Source organism: Rhodamnia argentea, chromosome 7 (assembly GCF_020921035.1).
Source record: "Rhodamnia argentea isolate NSW1041297 chromosome 7, ASM2092103v1, whole genome shotgun sequence".
Taxonomy (NCBI): domain Eukaryota; kingdom Viridiplantae; phylum Streptophyta; class Magnoliopsida; order Myrtales; family Myrtaceae; genus Rhodamnia; species Rhodamnia argentea.
In genome coordinates, this window is record NC_063156.1 from 26,361,221 (window position 1) to 26,379,314 (window position 18,094).

Genomic DNA, 18,094 nt, shown 5'->3' on the forward strand with positions numbered 1-18,094 from the left:
AAGACATGAAAAGTGATATGGCGGAATTATTATTTTTTCTTGATGATTAAAAAAAAAAAACAAAATTGAACAGTGAATTAATGGACTCTTGGTCAGCAAGTGCTGGTGCCCCAACCGGTCCCATTGGGTTAATCAAAACTTGGAGGTCCAGTTTCTGAATAATCCTCTCTTTTTTTTTTTATTCCTGCACCGTTCGCTAATTACGAAACATTTATATAATATAGTCTTTTTCTTTATTATTTGTTTGACAAACTTATATATAAAAATATATAGTTAGTATGTATCTAGCTTTTGAACTTCGCAAATATGGAAATAATTAAAGTAAGGAGCGCGCAGTTTTAATTTCAGTCCATCACATGCTGCGCTCCGAATCCCGATGCTCGGGTGAGACTTCGGAGTTCATAATCTACCTTGGATTGGGAACATAATCGCGATATAAAAAGGCCTTCATGCAGCCCTTAATCTCTCTTAATCTAGGTCTCTATAGTTGGTGAATGTGCTTTAATTTGTTCATAGAACGGTCAAAGGCCATATAAATTAGTCGTTGTCAGACCCAGAGAGCAAATGGCACCACCGATGCGGCGATAGACTATAGCATTAATTAAGAGAATAATCACCATTCGTTCCTGTTCTTTTCTAGGGTTTTCAGCTTGTTGACTTGTGGTTTCATGTAAGCTTGGTCTTGAATGGAGCGGTTAAATGTCGATTAGCTCCCACAAGGACATTGTTCAAATAGTTCGATTTCGATTTTTCCGTTTATTTCTTACTAGAGAATCTCTCTCCCTTGCTTTGCGTTAAAATGTAACCATGTTTGTATCTATAGTCGTAATTCCTTCCCAAATCGAGCTTCCTCACCAGGTCATCAACCCTAGCTCCACCATCGGTGTTCGTGCTTGTCGCGCACCTCAGAAGGCAACGTCTAGGATGTCTGAAAGGGGAAATTCCGCACTGCTCGCATCATAGTGACTCGACCAACCGCCGAATGTCCCGTGTTGGTCTCTACGGCTAAAAGACAAGAGCTCAGATAAGTAACCGTATCGCCAAATTATACGTATCAATCGAAATAAGTACGTGGGTATGACCAACTCAAGGTTTACATGCGGAGCTCATGTAAGCTGTGGGGATTAATTTTAACTAGGTCGCTAATGAGGTCTTTGGTTTTGTCAATGCAGCTTCTGACATCAACCTATCGGGTGGGCCGATGTCCTTCCTAAGTTAGATAGACCACCACTCTTTGCTCGTAGGGAAATAATGATGTCAGACCACTCTTTCGGTGAATAATTTCTCTCTTTTTTTTTTTAAAAAAAAAAGAAATTTCTTGGATGAGGGGATATTGGATTCTCGATTTGATAGAGAGAGCCGAGACCGTTCACTGTCTAATTTAATGTTGACTATTTATTTATTTGTTTCATCTTTTGATTGTCTAGAGAGGAGCGAGTAAACAATAATCAGTCAAATCAAACCACAAATTTCAGTGCAGTGATCTGATGTTTTTAGAGACTTTGACGAATCGTCTTGAGATCCGGACAATGGGTTTACCTCAGAATGCGTACACGACACCCGCGTCTGAGATTACTACGTAACGTGACATAATACAACTGCAGGTTTTTTGCGCATCGTGTCTCAATGAACCCTCGGACTTTTCATAGTTTGCCCTCTCTTTTGTCCTTTTTTTTTTTTTGTAAAGAAGAAAATACATGAAAAGGATACCCTTTTTTTGGCCCAAAAAAAAAAAAAAAGAAGAAGAAGAATTGGTGTACGTAAAAATGTGGAGGAACATGAAACGGGGCTTGAGAATGAGGAGTAAAAACGTGAAATCGGAGAGTAGTTTTATTAGTCGAGCGTAGAAGGAGATTTAGCCGGAGTCGTTTGGGGTTCCGTCGGCAGCACGCAAGCGACGCCAACTCTCTCCAATTGCTTTGCGAGTGAATGAAAGGGTTTCAGAAAAAGGCAAGATGAATTTCAAGGGGTCGGAATGAAAATGGCTTATTAACCATAGTAAAAAATGAAATATCTCGACCGTGTGACACATGCTCAATTAGTTAATTTGACAAAGCTGTGAAACCTCGTCAATGTAAGAGTTGGGAAGAAAAAGAATTGAATTCTCATTTTCAGTCACCCATCCTTTAACCTATTTTGAAGCAAGGCGGTAGATGCCGCAGGCCTGGAGGCTTGATTCAAACACGCAATCGTTCCTAGGCTAGACTCGAGACCCTCAATGACAGCGATTCAGAATCGATTGCATGTATGCCCACATGATGCTACATTGAAAGCTAATCTTAAAAGTCGATGAAATAATTTATAGGAAAAATTCAAGAAAATGCTCTCGAGAAGCTGACTCACGAATCCCATTTTGCAGATTCTGGTTTGGACCACATGTGGTCAGGGCGACAAAAGATGTCGGAAAGGGGGGGGGGGGCATCTTTTGAATAATTCAAAACCAAATCCGCAATCCAAAATCCAGTGCCTATCTGCCCCCCTGCATCTTGTCCATCTTTCGCACGTCAAAAGGGGAGAGGATGCAGATTTCGCATTTCCTCCTGCTTTCCCTTTTGTTCTTGAGTGCTCCAAGCATCCACTCCAACACAAGCCCCGGAACTATGTTCTTCGGATTCAGGCGACGATGCTGTGGATGATTACACCGGATTCGTTTTGTATTGGTTGGTCGGCCGGAATTGCGCGAGTAGGGAAAAAATCGAGGAAGCACGGCTCTATTTTCTTTTCTTTTCTTTTTCCTGCTTTTTCGGTCTTTACATCGATACTCTCCGGACAAAGTGAGATCACACGCCAACTTTACACAATACTCTAGTATTTACACAAGGTACAAGAAAGTTCTATATAGGGGGACACATTCAAAAACTTACACGATACAGAGCAGAGGGAAAGTCCGGGAAGGAGTCATCACGAGGCTTGGGATTCCAGAAAGTTGTGGTACTCCAACTGGGTCATCTCTCCACCAGTTGCTTGATCGAATTGACATCGATAAAAGCTGCAAACAAATTCAACCAGCGGTTAATTAGGAGCCAATTCCATATATGGCCTTTCACATAAAGTTGAGAGAGAGAGAAGTTTTCAAGAGATGATGATGATGGTGGATGAAAGAAAGTAGCTAGCCGTATGCTCAATGTTATCTAGCAGCGCTTTGCCACTTCTCAATAGAAAGTGGTGCCAGAGAGAGGGAAAGCTACAATCTGGGGTAAGAACATGGAGATCCAAACGAAACTCCCAGACTTTTTCATCAATATATGGCATTTCTTCATATAAGGCTGTAGAAACAATAATTATACAACAATATGGAAGTACCTTCCATCAATTCCAAGAATGACAACCGTGTTCTTCTCATGACCGAAAGCAACAATATGTGGAGACCCTTCACGCAAGTGATACTGAGCCACAGACCACTCTGAGCTAAAATATTTAGGCAAAACTCCTGCACAAGAAAATTCACATTTAACACCGACTCGGTGAGAATGCAGTAAGAAGCAAAGTTATTATCAATAGAAGGACATAGACATGACAAAAATCCGATTCCTTACATGCTATACCTACGGCTCTCAAACCTACACATTGCTGTGCACTGAAGATTCTCGGGTCATACAGAAATGATGGGATGAGACCAGATATGGTGTCTCATATCACAAAAACTTCTCATGAATCCATTCCATTTGGTCAGAGTCCTCCAGATGACTACTAGATTTAATTAATGCATCAATGCAGCTGTACAACTTTATTCATGGCATTTTCTAATGAGGTGTGATCAGAAACCGCCATCCTAACATTTGTATAGCACATTAATAGCAAGTCCACGTGCTTTACAGTATAAAGCCTGCAGGTGAATTGAGTATCTAAAATACATCTACGCTTTCTAGCAAAAGCTGAGCCTGAGAGAAACTTCATTTGGATCCTTATGCTGTAAATGAGGAACATCTTTCTGCTTGATGTCATGACACATGGGATGTATTAGATTGAATTTCAATGACCTTAGCAAGAAACATCAGCATTGAAAACACATCCAAAACCGCAAAGTTTAACCAACTTAGTGCAAGTGATTCCCTGGCAATAACAAAGCTTCTATGACATCCATGACCCTAAAAAGGTGATAAAATGTCAATTATTTCTGCATCAGAAGACATTCAACAAGAATCTATGATGAAGCAAGAGTAAAGCAGATTGCAAGAAGGATGATAATTGATAATGGCCTCAGCATCTTCTGGAGGACAATTTTCAGTAGTCTGGTTCCGACATATTATCAACAATGCTATATGAACATCCAAAACCATCAGTAAATGAACAGGTAGCAATCTGTTTTATTATCCACCATGACATTAAAACTTAGTTACAGCACGCACGTTGGTCATCAACAGGAGGCATTTTACCTCTAATAAACGAGAGAGATGAATTTGGTAATGTAACAGCAGAACTAGATTCGGATGCGCTTCCAGAAGCATCATTGCCTGTGGATCCTAAGTTGACTTTAAGGCCAAAAACATGGACAGTACCCTTGTCACTTGAAACTGCTAGCCACTGTGCAGTTGATGAGAAAGCCAAGCTATGGATTTCCGCTCTATCTGCACCTCTTCTCACCTACATATGTTTTTGTCACTTGGAATCATCAATGTGTTTCAGAATCATGACAAAAACTAATTGCAACTGTATTCATTCAAATCTTTCCGAAGAATAATCAAACTAACGAAGAAAAATGAAAAAGAAGCCCAACAGAACATTCTATATCACTATAAGTCTATATTTCAATATACTAAATTAGCAGCATTATGAAAATTTTGAGGCTGGATGAAAAGCATACTACAGCTTATGCTGTCATACGTAAAGGATCAGAATCCAGAAGCTAACTTAAAGAGAGTTAAAATTAGCAGTCACAACATCAACTCAATTTCTACCTGTGAAATGCCAACAGGTGATGGCCACAATGAAATTGCCAACAAGTGCAATTGCGTAAAAAATGGACGTCTTTTTCTGTAATGCACAAAGCTTTGAAAAAGAGTCCAGAGGGTTCACACATTAAACTTCCATGTGGATTGGTCCATGATTCAAGAAATTGAGCCAACGGAAACTTTTAAACACAACTGAACATTCTTTAATTTGACTAACGCAATATGAGACATAACAAGGACTCAACCTAGAGCCAACTGCCCGTAAGGGAAAAAAAAATGAAGATCAACTGCAGTACATGGCTGTCAATGGTAGGAACAGCGCCTTGGTAACACTACATCTTACCAGCAAGGACTGATTTGCCTCAATACTCCAGGTATCTTAACATGGTGGACTCACAATGTAACTTACAAGTCAGCATTGTAAAATCCTATGTTCCAACCTAAATCTCAAATAAAAAGGTCCAAGAAAAATCATCCACACAGAACAGGGTTCATGATAATAAACTATAATTGGCATTGGCAACACTATGAGACTAATGGATCGATGAGTTACACGGTGTAGTCCAACCAGATTAAGCAAAGACAACAATAAATAGAGGTTTACACAATATGGTAGATGTTATTTTCAAGTAAACAGCTCCTAAGAAACAAAACACTGCTCACTGCATAAACTCCCATACAATTTAATCATGACACTATCTAATAGTTTTAATCACCAAAGTCATTTTCCAGATTTCAAACCCATGTTTTGCTGTGATATTTTCTCCTGAAAGGAGTACGTCATTTGGTAATTCAAAATGTTCTTCCAATTCACTTGCTTCCCAGCTCAACAAAGGGCATTGAACACAATTTAGCTACAATAAAATGCACAAACCTCATTCCAGTTCCACATAGACTAATTCCTCAATCAGGACAACTTACCTCCTGCAACAGAGTACCATCACCCGCATTAAAGACCCTAATGAGAGTCCCTTTCGTGCTTGCCGTAGCCAGGAACTTGCCGTCCTGGGAGAGAGCGAAGCATGCGATCCGTGAATCGTGCGCCATGATGAATTTGGTCCTCTTTGAGGCGTAATGCTCAATCCTCACCTGCCCCTTCTGGAGCCCTGGGCAGACCAGCACAAGCGACCCTGCGGTCTGTGACACGACGCAAAGCCCCTTGGGGTTGGCAATCGTCTCAATCTGGTGCAATAGCTTCATGTCCGCGAAGTTGTACACGAACACTGTCTGCTCCAGGACCACCACTATCCGGTCCCGCCGCAGCCGCACCGACCGCACCTCAGCCCGGAACGTGAGGTCACCTATGCACCGCGACTGGTGGTCGTCCCAGATCATGACCTTGGTGCGCGCGTACTGAGGGGCCGGCCCGCCGCCGACGAGGGCGAGGATGTTGCAGCGGAAGAGCATCTCCACCACTCCGATACCGCCGCTCCCGGAGCCCACACCGAAGTCGCGGCGGAAGATCTCGCGGAACGGCTCGCAGTTGTAGATCCGGAAGCCGTGGCTGGTCCCGGCGGCGAAGCAGGTTTGGTCCTGGTTGAAGGAGAGGTGGAGGAGCCTGGGAGGAGGGCCGGGCGGGGCGGCCGGAGAGGGGCCGGGATTAGCTGGTGCGGAGACGGGGTCGGAGCTAGGGTTTTGGTCGTGGGGGTCGTCGTCGGGGATCAGAGAGAGGGAATCTATGGTTTGGGAGAGGTCGGAGGGGTCGGATTGGGGGAGGAAGTCATCGGAATTGGGGGCCGACCGAGGGTTCGGCCACGGAGGGGAGGAGATGGCGGAGAGAGTGGCCATGGAGGCGGCGGTGACGACGACGACGGTGGTGGTGGTGGTCTCGGTTTTAAAGAAACACAGGGGTGTGGCTTCTCAACTTTCAAAAGAAACAATTTCAATTTTTTTTTTAATCCGTTCACTCAATTGACGGTCTTGTCCCGGTGGATGTCTGGGGTGGTTGCGTACGGTGCGGGGATAGTTTGGGGAATTGCCAGGAAAATGGCGGGACGAATTTGGGATTTTGATTGAATTCAAGATTCGTTGATTAGCGGAGACCCCGCGTCGAGGGGAAGGAAGCGAGGCAGCGCGTTGTTCGCTTCCACACCAAGCAAGTTTGTCATCACTTGGACTTCTACGACGAGCCGTTTTGAGAAAACTTGTCATCTTTTTTATTTTTTATTTTCCTTTTTTTTATTGTATTTATTTTCGCGAGTTTTCATTACTGTTCTCACTCGTTTTCGGCTGGCAGTGTTTTTTTTTTTTTTCTGTAATTTCAGCTAGAAGTTAGTAGTTAATCGTGGGTGATTAAATATAGATGAAAGGTCAAATAAAGAATCGAGCATAATGATTCGGAATCAAACATGAATAATCACAAAGTCCCTCACAGCCCCCATAAAGATAAATACTACGGAAAAAAGAAGAAGAAGATGATCACTTGGAAACAATCGTTAAGAATAACGTTGTCCTTAGTTAGGAGGAGTTTTTATTCACACCTTTCCGGGCGACATCGTAGTCATGAATTTCAGACCAACCAAGGTGGTCCGGATCGGACTATTGCTTCGTCGGAAACATATGCCGCCCCACCGGTCCAAGGAAAAATTATTGCCTAAATCCGGATCATGTGACCTTGATTTACGATTGCTGTTGATTGGATGAGTTGAGCCTCGCGTGAAATCCACGTGATCCGATGATTTATGCTAGCTAAGTCCATATGATTTCGAGTGTAGATAAATAATTTGCAAGGACATCATGACTTTACATTTTATGTGACCATTGAATCACCCACATTCAATCCCACCCGCCGCTCGCCAATTGAGATTAAACATTGGTGATCTAATAATCATAAAATACAAGGACACGATCTGTTCCGAGAGCATAATAGCTAAAGATCACATCGTCAGTCATAACTATCCAATTTCGGAAAAAGAGCAGCATTAGGAAAAGAATTTAGCAGGAGGCTTATTTAGCTTAAGGGACTCTTAATGAAGTGCTTATTCTAATAAGGAAAAACATGGGAGAATGACCTTGGGTCAAATTATTATTATTATTATTATTATTATGTGTATTTGGTTCTATCATATTTCTATTTTACAAACCACTGTGTATGTCATGTATCCTGCGCAGGTTATGAAACCCTACCCCATCATTCACATCCTTGCTCCAGCTCCCGAGAAGGCGAGGAATCGAACTCCTAACATCTCCCTTCCCAAGTAGGAAGGATAGCCAGTGGGGCAATCCCCGTGATTGACCTTAGGGCATTTGAATGATGACTGAAAACTGATCAAGTGCAGTATAGCCAGAACAACTCTCACTCGATCCATAGAAAAATGGTTGCTTTGTCGGATGATGATACCATCATCCTTAAAAAAAAAAAATTTCCCCGTGGCAAGAGGAGGATGAGATCTTCCCTGCATGCTTGCTTACTCTACCTAAAGAGCAAATTGCTCGGCCGATGCCAAATAGTCAACTGCCCCCAACGAGAAAAAGGACATGTTACCACTCAGCCCGGAGGCGTGAGAAGGCGTCCGAAGTTAATGCGACGACCCTGAGAAACCTCACCTTCTAAGCGTACTCCGTTGTTTACTGTCTCCGATGTCAACCCCTACGTCTTCACATTCACACTCACGTTATGCGAAGATTCCGCCCTTCTTTCACGCCGGAACAGACACAGGACAGACGCGGCTACGGACACGCGAACGTGAGAGGAAACTCCCATGCGAATGCAAAAGTGCAGCACAGGAGGTCACGGATGTTGTCCTGCCTTTGTCGTGTTACGATGAAAAGATGCAAGTCGCTGATCTGAGCTAAGAGTGAAGCACAAGAGGTCACTGAAAAGGGGAAGCGGGGGGAAAGAAAAGACAGTTCAGAGAGACCGAAGAATGAAACTCATGGAAGCAATTTTACCGGAGGATACTGCTCGCGAAGCTCGAGTAGCAAACTCGATCCGGCAGGGCTGTCCATTGCGTTGCGAGGCGGGGTTACTGGAAGGACAAGGAAACGAGGAGTTAGCAGCACATTCGAACCGATTCTGCGGCAATTGGGGCACATGTTTTAGCCACATCAGCTGCGAAGCACACTCGCAGAGGCATTCCGCTTAACATGTGATTCTTGTTCAATTGATCGGAGATAATGATTCCGCAAGTGCCTAACGTAATCCAGTCAAGTACGAGAAATTTATTTTTTTGACCCAAAAAAAGAAGTTCCAGATATCTCAACCTTTTTTTTTTTTTTTTTTTTTGGTCAGAAAGATAAATTGCATTACCGATAATTCGAGTTTCGTACAAAAAGGCCCAAACGAGGGGCATCAGTACATAATAGATCCCAAAGGGGCCGAGGCGGGGCAGAGACCCAGTGGACCGGGAGTTGATTAGAACAATGCGTTTTGGCGACCCAATCCGCCGCATGATTTGCGGTTCGTTTGCAATGGGCCACGGACACGTTTTGTAGTCTGGCAAGAAGCTGCTGGGCCTGGAGGACTAAATCTTCTGCTTCCCAGTTGGCATCCACTTCTCCTCTGATCGCACGAACTAATCCCAAAGAGTCAGACTCCACACGAACCCGAAGCTTCTGTACTTTAATCTCTCTTCTTTCTTCCAGCGACTTCAAGCCAGCGACAAGGGCATGTGCTTCAGCTACGATCGCCGTACAAGGGTGGATTTTTCTAGTGAATCCGTCAATGAGAGAGCCACTCGAGTCCCGAAGTACACCCGCGATTGCACCTTCAGGGTCGGCACCACCGATGGATGCGTCGACATTCAGCTTCAGATCTGGGTAAGGAGGAGGTACCCAATCAATGGGTGAGTTTGTGTCTATCCTCCCAGAGCTTTGATCTTTTACGTTCCACCTGTTATAGCTTGCGAGGGTAGTTTGTGCTTCTTCAATTAGATGACTCGGACTTGGTTGTTTACCGCGAAACACTAATTCATTTCTTGACTTCCAGATACTCCAGAGGATAACTGCAATCAGATCAAAGCTAACTGCACTGTTGCGGTCATCTAAGATGGTCTGGATCCACTCGTCCATACGATGGACTTGTGAATTGTGATGCCACACATTTAGCTTCCTCTAGATGGGTTCCGTCCAGGGGCAGGAAATGAGTAGATGTTCTGTTGTTTCTGCTTGTTGGCTGCATATAGGACATAGTGGGTGGGGGATTATGTTGCGCCGAAACAAGTTGTCTCTGGTAGGCAAGGCATTCTGAGCCGTATTCCATAGAAAGATCCGAACCTTAGGGGGAATAGTGGCCTGCCAAATACCATTCCATAGTCTTCTTGATGGTTGAAATGAAGTGGAAGCCAAGTTCGTGCTCTGTTTTGATGCCTTTTCTTTTAAACAATTGTAGGCACTTTTAACCGAGAAATCCCCTTTTGCATTTTCAGTCCATTTCAGCTTGTCTTCACGAGGAATAGGACTAATGGGAATAGCCAGGATCTCCTTCACTATTTCCTCATCGAATAGAAGTTGAATTTTTTCGATGTCCCAACAAGCTTCGTTTTTCAAAATTAACTCAGAGACTTTCACAGGATCCGAGATATTTGCCGGACCGCCAATGATTCCCCTCCCAAGCCAGCGATCCTCCCTTATCTTTATTGCCTCTCCTGTTCCTATAGATCACCGCACTGACTCTGTAATGGTTTCTCTGCCATGTAGAATACTCAGCCAACCCCAGGAAGGTCTCGCGCCTCTCTCTGCTTGTAGGAAGCATCTGTCTGGGAAGTACATGCCTTTGATGACTCTACTCCATAGGGAGTTTTGGTTCTGGGTTAGTCTCCATGCCTGTTTACCTAACAAGGCCTTACTAATAAGAAACACTAGAAAAAATCGCCGATGGAAGCGTCCCACTTGAGTTATAACACCGTTAAATAGTCATTAATTGTTTGCAATAACGTCCAAGGTGTCTTCCCGAGATGACAATAGTTGACAGAGACATACTGAGCTGCCAAAATCGTCTCAGTTACACCTCTCTCTCTCTCTCTCTGCCCAAGCCATGTCATCAACTATGCTTGAATTTTTGCTAAGGCCTACGTGACAACGATTGTGATTCTTTAATTTTGTTCCCCAAGAAAAAAAAAGAAGTATATTTGATAAAGAAAATGATTCTGATTCTATTGCTGGGAACAGTTTTGGAGTAAAAGCAAGAATAAAAAAATTGATTTTGAAAAAAATAATAACTTTTCAGAAACATTTTTTTTTCAATTTAAATGCAAGGGTTGAATAGGTTAAGAACACATATAATCAATATCCCTATTTAAATATTATAATATAACTGACCTTTTCATTATAGCCACGTTCAACAACGGATCATTGTACCATACTAAAATTACTTATGAGAGCCTAAAATCTATTTGAACAAGTGAAAATTAAAAGGTAACTAACTAAACTAATGTAACTTAACACGGTCTCTCCTTTTTTAAGCTTGAAATGACTCGTTATGACGAGAAAATTAGACGAAATAGCACAAAAAAATGTTATATGCAATATGCAATGCATTATATAAGAGAATTAACATGAATTAATCTTCGTCAATTAATTTCAAATGTAGGATGAAATTTGACAAAATAACAACATAATCATTTGACTTAAATGACAAAAATTAGGAAGAGAAATTGTTCCCAGGAACGAAAATTTTGTGCAATTACTAAACGCGTTTTTGTTCTATGAATAAAAATCTTGTACAATTATCAAATACGTTTTGATTATCTAAAACTCATTCAAGGAACAAAATCACAAAAAATCAATTCTAATCAAAATCACTTTCTCGAATTAAAATCGTTGCTATGCAGGCCTTAAGTAGGTGAGTCACATCAACAAAATCACATGATCCAACAATTTATTTGATAAGGCCTCACATTAAGCCAAATTTAAAAAGTCGATGGATCGCCGCAAAGCCCAAAAAGCTTATAAATTTCCAACACACATATAATGCAATTTCTAAGTGTTAAGATTCGATGCAAAATCAAATTGAAGTAAAACCTTAAGCGAGAAAAAAAAATCGAAACACGAGATTTTATCTCGGTTCACCCTTAAACTAAGACCACCTCTAGCAGATGATTCCACTATAATTAACATATCGCACCTCTCGTTACATTACTCAATTACAAGCTAAAAAGAATATATATAGCAATAACTATTCATAAGCCCAAGCTACTATGAAAAATTATGGACTTAAATCATAAAAGCTCTCTAGTGAGGAATATGAAATACACCCCAACACGAAGCTCTAGCAAACAAATTGGTGTCGGATAGAGCATAATCATAATCTAAAAAGAAGTTCATGCAAACTCCTCGTCCTAGTGAGAAAATTTCACTCTAGAAACCAATCTCTTCAAACCAACGCTCCTTTCATTTATGTTAAGTTTTAATTATAGACCCCATGTAAGACTCCACTCCAGAGATATTGCATTATCTGGCAGCTGCCATCACAGGATATGTGAAAGACTTGACTTAACAAAGAAAAGAAAACGGACAAAAAAAAAAAGAGGATGTGAAAAACATAAACAAGTACAGGGGATTATGCAACCATAGATTTCGCCTTTGATTGTGCCTCAACTTCGAAAAGATGAACAGAAAGTGTTGACAGATCAATCAAATGAACTACCCGGGAAGGTTATGCTGTCACCTCCTTGGTCAAACCTCAAGTCCAACTGATACATGAGAAAAGCACGTGGACAAAATAATGCCCTTCTCATAGCCCATGACTTGAACCTCCTTCCTGCAAAGTACTTGTGGTCAGTTTCTAACTCTCCTCAACACAAACGGACGCTTACTACTGCCACAGATCAAGCCCACATCCACGTTTGATAGAACTTCAAATAAAAGCAGCATTTGAATGTGATTTTCCATCCAAAATTCAAAAAACACAGATAAATTTACAGGATACGAGGTAACAGAATGACCATATATCCGCACACTGGCAACTTTTAAGGAAATTCTGGTTTGAAACAACAATAACTGATAAAAATTTCCAGATATAAAAAGAATCTTGGCGAACAGAGGTTAGTAGAACAGTCCATCAAACCAACTATACCTACCAAGGGGAATAAATGCGAATCAGGTTTCCAATTTCAAGATCAACATCGTTGCAAATTCTTGGGTTAAAAATTACAGTCCTCTTTCTTCCTGTTAAATCTGCCTGACTACAATGTGAGGATAGGGTTCCCTGCAGACACAGAAATGAACATTCACATCCTGTTGTGCACTCATTTTTACATACATGAATGTATACACCCAAAAAATAGCGGCACTATCAGTACTTAAAACAAAAAGGGAAAAGCAAGACGGTTTCAAGAGAATAAGCAATTACAGTTCAGTAATTCATATTCTTCCAACTTGAAAGGATTCGAATTTTCAAAGTACGAACGAAACCTTCCCTCATAATCTAGTTATGATTTCCAAGTCATTAAGCAAAAATATACATGTCAACAACAGCTCTTGCACTTAATTGGTATCCACCAGACAGCATAAAATCTGGATAATTACAATTAGAAAGGACAAACGTAATAGCCTGGCTTTTCAGTTAAGCATGTATTTAGATTCCTCCTAAATCTCTTAGACTGATGTGCAAGTTATGAGAATGACTAATCACAAATTTAACCTCTTGGTTCTGTTCCAGAGAGCAAAGACAAACTGTGAGCTTTGCATCCAAGTTTTTTGACAGGATCATTACATCAATGAAGCCTGATCTACCTGAGGAAAAATGACAAATAGTCAAAAATAGGCAACAAAAAAAAGCACCTTTTCTTAGACAGGAAGAAACAATTTTAGCAATGCCTTTTTCCGTTGGTAATATTACCGATCTTTCTACTTAGTAAAGCCTAATTTTTTAATCCTATTTCAGAGGAGATGCTGTTTTCAGGAAAAAAAGTGATGAGTTCACAACTTGCACTGGCACCAGCCTGCAGCCTCTTCAAGAATTCCTGCTCGCTCTCCTTTTCAACCTGCATGACCTGTTGCAATTTTCCAAATAGTCCAACGCTGCAGGATGATAGGCAACTGCAGTCAGGACTACCATCTGCTTTTACCGCCATAAGTGTGTTAATAAAAATTTAGTACCCGAAAACTACCCTGATGACTTCGGAACTGTGATAAGAGCACTTCCACTGTCCAAAGGAGTAGAATCTAAAACTTGCTGAATGCAATCTGCCATGCTTTGTCGTTTACGATATGCCGCAGGAAGCTTCAGCTCATCTAAGTTGCTCTGGATGCAAAAATACAAACAGTTTCAAGTGTACGCAAGGAAAAAGCACGAAAAGAAGAGAAGAGTCAAAATCAAGGAGTCAAAGTCAAGGAATACTTCATCTTCACTAGGTGATTTACTATCCATTGCCTCGAGCTCCCCTTCATCATCCGGCTTTCCTTGTCCCGTAGAAAATGTACTTCTCTTGTTTGCAAAGCCCATCCTAGGCTGTCTTTTTCTACCAGACTTCATCATAAAGTAAATCAAAAAGTAAATCCCTTGCCCTGACTAGTCAAAACTTTTCAACAACGGAAAGGGAAAACCGTTACATTTGGAAGGCTACTGCTGTCATGGAGTCCATCTAGAAGGTCAGCCATAGAATGCTTAGCATATCGATGTCCAAGAAGTAGCGCATTGGACGGCATGACTTCTGAATCTTCATTTTCTTCTTGATCGAAATCATCAGAGGCATCTACACCATGATAGCCCGGATCTATTCCCTTCACATCTTCACGTATTTCAGGCTGTTCACATACTTTTTGTGAACCCCCAATTTCATCCCGCACAATACAGGACAAGTGTTCATCCTTGCGGCGAAAGCCAAATGACAATTTTGCCTTGGCTTTGCCTTTGGAAGCTGTTGCAGTTAGTTGGCATATTCAACCACAGATCATACCATGCAGAAACATGGACAAAAATACAGCAAAGTTCAAAGAGGTGATAATGGGTGAGAAGTAGAAATCACTCTATGGGATGCAACGGAACCAAGCAAGAAATTCAAGAAGGAAATAGTTGATCAGAAGTAAGAAACCAGTCATTATAGGCAATCCCCTAGACGAGTCAATGTGAAGTTTCATAAGTAATTAAACCCAAGTGCTGAAATTAGGCTTATATTATCAATAGTTACCCAACCAAAACAAACGAAGTTTAGTCTTTGAAAAATAAAGCTAGCTACCTAATGTCACTGACAAAAACCAATGACCAAATTTCATACCATCCTATATTGCTGATTCTCAGTTTTCAAGGACAAAGTATGGTGATTAAAGGAAGGCAAACAAGGAACTTACATAGAAATATAAATCATGAGATTGGCCAGCTGTAAATTATAAAATTATATTGCAAGATTCAATTTAAAAAGTACGGTGAAAAGTAAGAAATTCAATTTAATCACCGCAAACTCTCAAATAGAAAGATAGACTAGGTATAAAATCTACATCAACTAAATTGTAAGGTCAAAGTCACAGAAGAGTGCAGGAAAAAGCACGTAATCCCAACTAAAATATGATGCATACTTATGTACTCTGTCAATTTCGACCTCAGAATAAATCACCAAGATGATTTTCTTGAAACAGCATACCATTTGTTTAATCAAGAACTGAACTCTTTATAGCAACCTACACCGTTATTGTGACACCAAATCTTCTACAGTTCCATAAATAGAAAACTCTCCATGTTGAAACTTTAAAGAACTGAGATGTAATAAGCTGCTTTGCATCGCATATAGAAATTCTAAACCCTAAAATGAAGCATATTTTGTAGTTGCCTGATGGCAACCTATGTAAAGCTATGGAAGGAAACTTCAGAAAGGCACAAAAACAGAACAAAACATATGCAATTAAAACCTTCGAAGTTATGTAACCTTTAGAACAGTGGTTTGCTCTAGAGCGGGTAGCATGTCCCAATGAACATGAAGCACTTTGAATAGGGTGGACTGATTCTCCGGCATCTTTGACTACAACAGAGAGTGTTGGCGATTCCTTCTCTTTCGTTACAGAGGCATGAAAGTCAACTTCCTGAATCTTTCCATGACTTGACCGAGTGGAAAGTTTAGCATGCAAGCAACTTTCCTGAGCAAGGTAGAAAAAAGCAAAGGCTGCTTAGATAATGAATAACAATATCCAAGGACAGATATGCCATGGCCAAGTAAAGGGCTGACCTATTTCTTGATGTACCTCATCATCAGATATCATTTCGTCATCATCTGCAGTGCAGCGCATGAATTCACTCTTTGGAGAGCAGCTGAAGCGATGGTCATTGCCAAAATCAGGAACTTCAACCTCGTCCTCCAGAGGGAACTCGGCTTGCCCCTAATCGAACAAGTTACACAATTAACAATAGAATCATTATACTAAGCAAAATAAGCTGAAAACATTATCTAGGAAAACCCTTAACACCTGCCTCAAATGGTTTAACAGAGCTCCAAACAGCAGAAGTTTCTCCTGCATCTGTTCAAATTGCAGATATTTGAACATTCCATGATAAAGAACAGTTATGATGAACACTAGGGTAACAGTAGCAGCACCAATTGCTAAATCATATGTGGACTATTAGCGAAATATCAACACAGATTTCTTCAAATCCAATTGCAAATTTACAATGCTCGCCGACAAACATATCCATTCAAAAGCGAAGAAGAGAATTTCAAGGGAAAAAGAAGAAGAAACAGAAATACAGGTACCTCTAAGTTTTTCCAGCTGAGACAGAATTTGCAGTCCGTCCTATGCAAGCACAAAATATACAGTCAGAACAGACGATCCATGCGAATTCCGATGCTTAGCCGGCTCTAAATATCTCAAAAACCGAGTTGAATCTGAGCGGCAGCATCGACCTCGCACACAGAACACAAGCGTGAACACTCTTTCAGTAGTTTCCAGACAGAGCAACCGGAAGCGGTCGTGCATAAAAATCACGCCCAACGCAATCCATCAAAAACAAAGAACGATCCTACAGAGAGCCAAGTGTTAACCTCTCTCTCGGCGTGCGCGCCTAACGAGACGCAGTCATCCGACAGGTCGCCGTCGATGTCCTCCTCGTCGGCTGCAAATGTTCAGGTTCGCCGCCACAATGTCACGTAGAGAGAGAGAGAGAGAGAGTGAGAGAGATGTGGAGGCGAAGAGCGACGTGAGGGCACCTGAGAAGCTCTGGTCGAAGTCCGGATTTCCCGGGAAAAGGTTTTGCCGCCGCATTTCCTCCGATTCAGGTCGTTTCAGCTCCGCGAAATTTGAAGTCAGAACGGCTGAGTCGCTGAGTCGCGCGGTGCGAGAGGCGAGCTGTTTGAAAGAGAGGAGTAGTTGGAGTTCCATCGGGGATGATGGGCCTTCGATCTTACTGGGCCCCCACTAAAGCTCAATCGAAAATTCTTTGGTTGGGCCTGAATTGGCGCTAAGCTCAGATTGGCTGGTATCATTAGTTGGTACTAATGATGATTATCATCGAGATTAACGAAACTTCGGCTCCTTTTGTTTCGCCTACGGGGGGGGGAGGGCAAAGAGTCGACCGTCGTTCCTAGTGATCATTTGTTGCATTTGTTTTCGCTAAAGTGCATAAAATCGTTGGAGGTAGAGATTCGCTTTGTAAAAATTTTAGGCCTTATATATCTAGGCTAATGTTGTATCGACTGCTATGTGAAGACTTCCTATCTCCATCTTTTCACATTATTGGTTTCATTTACAATGCTGGGGATGTCCCTAAATTTCTGTACTTCATCTGATAAGTAATACTTACATTTCACACGAAAAAGAATTAAATATATTTGTCTACTCACCGTAATTCCGTTCAATACATTGAATCTAATTACTAAAATGAAATGAGCGACAGTTTTATGAGATATGCATTTAGTTTTTTCTACTTTATAATTTTAAATATTAAACTGTAAAATTCAATAGTATTTTAAAATATATTATATTGTTACCTAATTATTTTTAATCTCAAACTAAAAAATATGCGAATCACGGATTAAAACTGCAAAAATTAAAGTTCATGAACCTTTGTTCTTATCTATATTAATACAACATAAATTTAATTTATCTATTCATTGTAATTCTCTTGGTGTAACATATTTAATTATTTTTTTTTGGTCGACTATGTCTAATTAATTGAAAAGAAATAATTCGTATGTAGCTTATTTATTAAGATCATGTGTACATAATTTGTTCCATTTTTCTTTTTTGGTTAAGTATTTTCAATTTGAATTTTCTTATTTGTTTTATTCTTTTTTTGGTTAACGAGATTTGTTCAATGAAAAATTTTCCGATAACAT

The 18,094-nt window shown here is 40.9% G+C and overlaps 2 protein-coding genes across 4 annotated transcripts; both read right to left on the reverse strand.

The window, feature by feature from the left end:
- Positions 1-2,740: 2,740 nt before the first annotated feature.
- On the reverse strand, positions 2,741-6,760 carry LOC115742494 (autophagy-related protein 18a-like). The gene is made up of 4 exons (XM_030676802.2): positions 5,814-6,760; positions 4,377-4,584; positions 3,304-3,430; positions 2,741-2,989 (listed from the first exon to the last, which is right to left on the reverse strand). Exons 1-4 carry the CDS (start codon positions 6,678-6,680, stop codon positions 2,902-2,904), a joined length of 1,290 nt encoding a protein of 429 aa, XP_030532662.1. The 5' UTR covers positions 6,681-6,760; the 3' UTR covers positions 2,741-2,901.
- Positions 6,761-12,141: 5,381 nt separating this feature from the next.
- LOC115742492 lies at positions 12,142-17,099 on the reverse strand. 3 transcript variants are annotated; one of them, XM_030676797.2, is made up of 13 exons: positions 16,967-17,099; positions 16,802-16,872; positions 16,514-16,553; positions 16,234-16,280; positions 16,008-16,142; positions 15,695-15,902; positions 14,385-14,692; positions 14,173-14,301; positions 13,943-14,076; positions 13,759-13,853; positions 13,474-13,565; positions 12,911-13,038; positions 12,142-12,591 (listed from the first exon to the last, which is right to left on the reverse strand). In XM_030676797.2, exons 1-13 carry the CDS (start codon positions 17,019-17,021, stop codon positions 12,507-12,509), a joined length of 1,527 nt encoding a protein of 508 aa, XP_030532657.1. In that variant the 5' UTR covers positions 17,022-17,099; the 3' UTR covers positions 12,142-12,506. The 3 variants fall into 3 exon arrangements, with proteins under 3 accessions (XP_030532657.1, XP_048139021.1, XP_048139022.1); XM_048283064.1 differs by having other exon boundaries at positions 16,230-16,280; positions 16,967-16,997; XM_048283065.1 differs by lacking the exons at positions 16,802-16,872; positions 16,967-17,099 and adding an exon at positions 16,664-16,790 and having other exon boundaries at positions 16,230-16,280.
- Between the last annotated feature and the right edge of the window lie 995 nt (positions 17,100-18,094).

Excerpts from the sequence above, each read along its gene's own strand:
- LOC115742494 (XM_030676802.2), bottom strand. The coding sequence starts at position 6,680 with ATGGCCACTCTCTCCGCCATCTCCTCCCCTCCGTGGCCGAACCCTCGG. Across the intron at positions 4,585-5,813 it reads ATGGTACTCTGTTGCAGGAG|GTGAGAAGAGGTGCAGATAG; the intron begins GTAAGTTGTCCT and ends AAACATATGTAG. Across the intron at positions 3,431-4,376 it reads ATCTCTCTCGTTTATTAGAG|GAGTTTTGCCTAAATATTTT; the intron begins GTAAAATGCCTC and ends TTTCTTGTGCAG.
- LOC115742492 (XM_030676797.2), bottom strand. The coding sequence starts at position 17,021 with ATGCGGCGGCAAAACCTTTTCCCGGGAAATCCGGACTTCGACCAGAGC. Across the intron at positions 16,143-16,233 it reads GCTCTGTTAAACCATTTGAG|GGGCAAGCCGAGTTCCCTCT; the intron begins GCAGGTGTTAAG and ends TTGTTCGATTAG. Across the intron at positions 15,903-16,007 it reads AAATGATATCTGATGATGAG|GAAAGTTGCTTGCATGCTAA; the intron begins GTACATCAAGAA and ends TACCTTGCTCAG.